Source organism: Humulus lupulus, chromosome 9 (genome assembly GCF_963169125.1).
Source record: "Humulus lupulus chromosome 9, drHumLupu1.1, whole genome shotgun sequence".
Taxonomy (NCBI): domain Eukaryota; kingdom Viridiplantae; phylum Streptophyta; class Magnoliopsida; order Rosales; family Cannabaceae; genus Humulus; species Humulus lupulus.
The window spans coordinates 184,269,686-184,277,351 of NC_084801.1; the positions used below are offsets into that span (position 1 = coordinate 184,269,686).

At 32.7% G+C, this 7,666-nt stretch overlaps 1 protein-coding gene across 1 annotated transcript; it reads right to left on the reverse strand.

Annotated features, from left to right (window-relative positions):
* Nucleotides 1-3,175: 3,175 nt before the first annotated feature.
* On the reverse strand, nt 3,176-4,436 carry LOC133802639 (uncharacterized). The gene is made up of 2 exons (XM_062240990.1): nt 4,169-4,436; nt 3,176-3,782 (listed from the first exon to the last, which is right to left on the reverse strand). Exons 1-2 carry the CDS (start codon nt 4,343-4,345, stop codon nt 3,282-3,284), a joined length of 678 nt encoding a protein of 225 aa, XP_062096974.1. The 5' UTR covers nt 4,346-4,436; the 3' UTR covers nt 3,176-3,281.
* Between the last annotated feature and the right edge of the window lie 3,230 nt (nt 4,437-7,666).

The following is a 7,666-nucleotide window of genomic DNA, read 5'->3' on the forward strand; positions in this document are numbered from 1 at the left end:
GGTTGCCTCGACCTCTTGAAGCTTGGGACGGGCTTCTTCCAGCTCGGCCTGCGCGGCCGCCAGGGCATCCTTAGCCGTTTGCAAGGAAGCCTGGTGGGTGGCCACAACCGCCTGATGCTCGCCCCTCATATCCTCGAGCTGGGCCTTGGTCCTGGCTATGCTCCGATGAAGGGCCAGGGCGCTCTGCAAAAACGGAGAAACAACTGCCTTAGAAAAAGAAAAAGGAGAGAGAAGAAGAAGAAAATTTATGAAAAATTTCGAATGAACGGGTGGCCCATGCGTAAGGTGGCCACCCCTTTTATATACGTGTAGGGCCACGTGAGGAGGGCCGTTGGATTGCCCTGATGTGGGATCCAAGGCTCTCCACTCGAAAGACGAAACGACGACTGAGTATAGGCTAGGCCATTAAATGCGGTTCTCGGAAGACGTACCGTCACCAACCACGATGTTCCACGTATTCGGCGCCTGCGTAGAATGTGGAGTATGAAGAGTTCATGGGGAAGCCTAAAAGCCCCTACTGTGGCCCTATGCGACGTCGTGTACCACGAGCAGGGACTTGGGGAGCAAATGTACGCCCTGGTTTTCCCACGGGCTGTTAGCAAGCTGAGATACGGCCTAATCATGTCTACCACGTGGACATCCCCAAGACTGGAGCTGCCACTTGAAAGACCCTACCTCCTCAGCTCGAGGTAACCTAAGGGTTCGCCAAGAATAGACTGAGTTTGGACTTTGAAGGCCACAGGTCGAGGGAAGCATCCAGCTCATGGTACGAGCTAGGGTTGGAGGCTGTGACCTTTTATAAAGTCAACCACGCAAGGTAAACGTGCATATATCAGACATCACGTGTCTGATATATCCCCGACTTCTCGGACACGCAGCATGAATGTGCGCATTCTGGAACCCACGACTGGGTTGGGCCGTGCGACCCATTATCCCCCTTACCTATTGATTAGACCACACTTCATGTGTCAGGTTTTAGGAATTAATCATGAATGTTACAGAGTTGACATGATAGGTAAGAAGGTCACGGGATGACCTTCTTACCAACTCCCAGGTGCCCTCTCCTATAAATATGGAGACCCTGGGAGTTGCGAAGGGTTGGATTCGATTGTGTAAGAAATACCATGTAAAAGAATACCAAGCATATAGCAATAATATTGACTGGTGGAGTAGAAGGATTTTAACATTTGAACCACCTAAAAACGTAATTGTGTCACCAGCCCATTTTCAAAAGATCATTCATCTATTTCGGTTCAACATAAGCACTAATCCCTTCTTCTTATTTTCTTAATTACCTGTTGGCGAAGAATCGCGTCAACACAAATGATTTAAATTTTTCTTACATATAGTAGAAAAAACTGCAAAAAAAAAGTACAATAATAATATAATTGTGTAATATTAAAATATATATGGAAAAAAGGGAAAATGGAAGGAAAAAATAATAAGTGGAAAAAATAATAAAAAAATGAAAGAAAGAAAGGAAAAACAGAGAAAAATATAAAAATTAAGGAAAGAGAAAACAAAATGGTAGGAAAAAAAATAAAAAAGAAAAGGAAAGAACTTATTTAAGACAACAGATAACAATGGAGGTCGGAGGACAGATGCGACGATGGCTATGCGTGAGTTACAAATCTTGATGGGGGTTACACAGTTGTCGATGTCGACGCAATAACTTAGCGAGGTTCTTGTGGGCTGCAATAGGCATGGTTCTGAAGTGGGTTGATCTCGGCAAGGGCTTATAATGTCATGGGTGTACGATTCAAGAATTAACTACCCTATAAAATTGTGTGCATTAGATTTTTAATAATATGAAGTGATAATAGTGATTTGGGATTTTGGTACTTTTAATACCAACATTTTGTGTGAAGTGCATGGACACATCGTGATAATAGTAATTTTGCAAATTATTGTTTCAATTTTTTGTTTTACTAACTTATTATGTCTCCCAAGGTGGGACATAAAAAACATATTACATCTTCCCCAGAAAATGTAATAGCACGAGTTTTTACGTCTCTGGGTTTAATACCTCACACAATCATAGTCGCGACACTACTTTTATTTATTTAAAATATACAATACAAGTTTTGACTATTAATATATTTTGTTTTATTTAATTAGTATTATTTTTAAAAAAAAATTAATAATGAAATTGGAAAGAAAATATTTTTTATTTAAAACATTTTAATAAATATAATATTTTGTTTTATTAAATAAAATCTTTTAAATATCTTTTTTATAAAAAAATTGAAATTTAAAATAATTTTAAGAAAAAATAAAATGGGAAATTATTGTCTTATTAAAATTAATTTTGACTAAAAATATATTCAAGAGGATATTTGGTACTATTTGGTAAAACACAAATGTACAATTTTGTTGTTATTGAAACTACATACATGAATGTAAGTGAGTATTTAAATAATACATAAAGAGGCAAAATTAAAGGAATTTAATTAAAATAGTGATTAATTAATTTGTAAAGAATAAAAAAATACAATAAATTATTATTTTAAACGAAGTAACATTGGTGATACAAAAAGTGGACAAGAAAAATAGAATTTGGTATTTAAATCCAAAATAATATATATCTACCTAAAATTATGTAAGTACTTTGGTTTGGTCATTTTGATTAAATTTTTACATATATATGTTAGGTCAAAGAAAGAATTTAGTTGCATGTGGTTCAACATGACCGAAAAGGGTATATTACTTTGTGCCAATTTTGTTCGACCAAATCTCAACCTACTCAATTATATAATAAGTTCCATTTAAAAAATATATATATAAATAAATAAAATGACATTATTATTATTATTAACATTATTTTTTTTTGAGAGGAGGACATATGAACACTGACATTGTATTTGGAATTTAGATATATAAGTGATTGAAATAAGAAGTTAAATTATTCACTCCTCATATATATATATATATATATATAAACATTATTTGTTATGCCTAAAAAAGTTGCGTACTTTGATCAGTTCATATTAATGACGATCTGAAAAATAAAATAAAAAGATAATTCTATTACGCCAGTTTATAGTTAATTATTCTGTACGTAACCTTCATATCCATGATAATAAAACAGATCTAGATAATTAAATAATTAAACGTACACGAAACAAAAAAGAATAAATTCATTTAAAAAAATATCAATTAACAAAATAGGGTTCACATAAACATAACAAAAAGATGATATATATCTATCATTCTAATTATACTTGATCATAATTTTTAATAAACACACATTATTACAACATGTATTGATTATTAATTAAGTCTCACCACTCCTTTTCATCATCAACCTTCTTAAAGTCATGATAATACAACATTATCACCATAAGAATAGACGAAACCACCATGGGAATAGGCCCAAAAAACCATAGCAACAAACTAAGAGCAATATACAAAGCCCTAAGACCGATTGACCAGAACTCGCCGCCTCTGGTCACGGCGGCCTCCACCTTGTTTTTCAAGTGGAGGCCCTGTCCGGGCGTGCTGATTAGGTAATTTGCATGAACGAAGTGCCTAGCCGATTGAACAAAGAACGAAAAGGCCAAGAGAAAACTTGTTATGAGACAAATATACTTAATGGAAAGTATGGTTGATTTTGTGTTGCCGTAGATGATCTCATTGGGGACGAGTTTGTTCGAAGACGAGTTCGCCACCCATGTTCCGATAAGAGAACATAGTGTCAGAGAAAGTGTCGACATGTACGTGGCTGCGGTTATGTTTGATGCCACTACCGTCACAGCTGATTGTACTTCTGTTTTGTTATCAGCCTAGAATAAGTTTACATGTATAGACTTAGTTAATGAATATGTACCTCTTTTGTGTTCTCCTATGAAGAATAATTTTCAGTATGATTTTTTTTTATGACCGTGTCTATTGTAGTTATTTAAAGCATTCTACAAATTTACAGTATAAAAAACTAAGTTCAAACAAGCTGTTTTCCACTCGCATAAAAATAATTAGTCACCCGAGCAATGAGCTGTTTGAACATTGTTCTCGGTACCATAAATTATTCGAAATTTTCTGAAAATTTACAGGATGTTTGAAATAACTAGAATACACACAATTACGGTGAGGTAACACAAAAGAAGCGCACCGATGTGTTTTTTCAGCTTGAGAAAGGGAAAAAAGATGGATGAGTTTTGTAGGAACTGACCTGAATGACTTTGTCGACCCAAATTCTCTTGTCACGATTCTCATAGCCCAAGACTGTGGTGAGAGGTTGATTGAGGTATCTGAAAAGAAGAAAGAGGTGGTAAAGGAACATTATCAGAAGCCCAGTTGGTACCAAAACCACATCCAAGTATTCCTTTTCGAAAGGAACTATAGCCATCGTTGTTATTTGTGTTTGGAAAGTGTTGTGATGAGAAAAGAAAAGAACAGAAAAAAAAAAAAAAAAGGACTTTGATCGATCGATTAAGGGATTATTCAAATCCCAGTAGTTTCTGTTTTGTAGTTTAGTTTATGTATGTATTTTCATGTTGGGTTTTTTTTATTATGGCTAGTGGGTCAAACATTTGACTTTATTTTTATCATGGGTTGTAATGACAACGTGTATATGTACGTGTATATATATATATATATATATAGTGCTTAATTAGGTCTCTAAAGGAATAAGAATTATGAATATTTTAAAATATGGGGTCTTTCTCATTGTTCAAAGCTCAACTACTACGTAAAATAATTTTTGAGTTTCGAATAAGTTTAATTAATTAGCTTATTTTAAAAGAGTAGTATTTAGTGATGTTTTCAATTTATTTCTTTACTTTCTATTTAAGCATTTTAACAAGGCTCAGCTTGAAGCTTATTTTGATATTGGTATATATATAGGGAACAAATATGATGACAAAAAAATATCCTCAATTGTTGTTAAATAAAATTTGGTTCTTTGAAATTATAATATGATAACTTATTGTACAATATTAAATTATATGATGGAATGATGTAATATGATACATTTAAAATATTTTAATACTTATATTTTTATATATAAAAAGTATAATGTACCAATTTTAGTATTTTTCCATTTAAGTATATAGTTACAACTAGCGCTATATGTTAAAATAATTTAGCCAAATGACTAAATTAAACTCTTTATTTCATTGTTTATATATATTACATATATTTATGTGTATATGTATTTTTTATTAGTAAGATACCTTTTAAAACATGAAAAATTAAAATATAATTAACTCAAAATATTAGTGTTGTTTGGTAACACTTAAAAAAATAGTTTTTTATTTAATTAATTAAAAATTTGAAAATTAAACATAAAATGTGTTTGGTAACTCTATTTTTATTTATTATTTTTTTTAAATTTAATTAAAATTTATTAAATTTTGAAAATAGAATTTTTTTCACTTTCAAATTTTTTTTAAATAGTTTTCAATTTTTTATTTTTTTTTCTTCTCTTCTTCAAATCAATACCTTATATTGTTAAACAAAAAATAAAAATAAAAGTTATCAAATGCGTTTATCATTTTTTGTTCTTAAAAACAAAAAACAAAAATAGTTACCAAATATATTTTTATTTTTTAAAAATAAAGAAACAAAAATAAATAATATTTCTATTTTTGTGTTTAAAAAATTCAAAAACAAAAATTTTACCAAACAGTCCATTAAGTTTATAATTTTACATATTTATTTAATTGAAATTTATAGGAACCTTTTTAATATAATAAAAAAAAACCTAACACCGTTAAAATATTATTGCTAAATATCTAAATTAAATTCTTTATTTCATTATTTGTATATTATATATATTTTTTATATAATTTAACATGTGTACTATTAAAAAATGAATAAGTCAAAATATTAAGTTTATAATTTTATATTTAATTAACTAAAATTTGTAGGAACTATTTTCATATAATACAAAGTATTTATATATCATATGAATTATAATATAAAAAATATAAAAGTTTATGCAAATAAAATTTAAAATTAGTTCACAATTAAATAGAAGTATATGCCTTATGTGCTATACCTCACTTAGTTTAGAGTGGGCAACTATCCTACTTAACTATCTTTTATTTATTTTAAACTTCTAATATATATATGATAATTTTGCAAATAGACAAAGGAGATTTGAGAGAGAATCAAAATGGAGGTTAGGTTTTCATTATATTGTAAAGATGATAATAAGAGTACAAGAGAAACAAAATATATAGCCAAAATAATGAGAGGCTAAAAGACTAAACTACCCTTACATATTAATAAAACTTATATTATTAACATCCCCTCAAACTCACGATGCATTTGCGGGAAGCATTGAGAGTTTGCTAACTAAGAAACAAAAACGAGAAATAGTATGAGCCTTCGTAAACAAGTCGGCAATCTGCATAGCGGAAGTGACAAATGGTAAAGTGATGGTCCCATTCTGATAGTGGTGACGAGTAAGATGACAATCTATCTCAATATGTTTCGTGCGCTCATGAAAAACAGAGTTGTGAGTAATCTGAATAGCACTAACATTGTCACAATGCATCGGAGTGAGATCTGAGAGAATAACACCCATATCGGCAAGTAACCAATGCAACCAAACAATTTCAGCGGTAGTGGAGGTCATGGCACGATATTCTGCTTCTGTAGACGATCGAGAGACAACAGTCTGTTTTTTACTCTTCCAAGAAATAAGAGAATCTCCTAAAAATATACAAAAACCAGTGGTAGATTTGCGATTAGTACAATCACCACCCCAATCTGCATCTGAGTAGGCACGTAACTCTAAAGTAGACGTAGATGGAAAAAGCAGACTCTGAAATTGAGTTCCCCGAAGATATCGAAGAATACGAAGCACAACTGCCCAATGAACGGTAGTGGGAGATGTAACAAACTGACTGACAATGTGAACTGCATAAGCGATGTCTGGCCTAGTGATAGTAAGGTATACTAAGCTACCAACCAGAGTGCGATATAGAGAGGCATCTGACAAGGCAACACCATCAGATGAAGAATACCTGGCATTAAGCTCAAGAGGGGTATCAATAGTGCAAGCATCAGAGAGACGAGCCTGATCGAGAATGTCAGCAATGTACTTAGATTGAGAAAGAAGATAGACACGAGGAGAGTAAGCTACTTTTATCCCTAAAAAGTACTGTAGGGAACCCAAATATTTCATCTCAAATTCACGAGTCAAGTGTATTTTCAACTCCGTTATCCCATTCGCATTATCACCGGTGATAATCATATCATCAACATATAAGGAGAGTAAAGTGCGGCCAGAAGAAGTACACCTAACCAAGAGAGCTGAATCATGTGCACTGGGATGGAAGCCGAGAAAAGTAATCACGATGGAGAATTTTTCAAACCAGGCTCGGGGAGCTTGTTTAAGCCCATAAAGAGCCTTTTTCAATCTGCAAACTTCACCTGAATTATGAGGAGCACCTGGTGGAGGAACCATGTAAACTTCTTCTTGAAGAGTCCCGTTCAAGAAGGCGTTTTTAACGTCCATTTGATAAATGGACCACTGTCGAGCAGACGCAACAACAATTAGAGTACGAATAGTGGTATGTTTGGAAATTGGAGCGAAAGTTTCCTCATAATCCATCCCATACTCCTGAGCAAAGCCTTTAGCAACCAAACGAGCTTTGTACCACTCTACTGACCCATCAGACTTAGTCTTGATCTTGTAAACCCAACGGGAACCAATAGC

Excerpts from the sequence above, each read along its gene's own strand:
- LOC133802639 (XM_062240990.1), bottom strand. The coding sequence starts at position 4,345 with ATGGCTATAGTTCCTTTCGAAAAGGAATACTTGGATGTGGTTTTGGTA. Across the intron at positions 3,783-4,168 it reads GGGTCGACAAAGTCATTCAG|GCTGATAACAAAACAGAAGT; the intron begins GTCAGTTCCTAC and ends AACTTATTCTAG.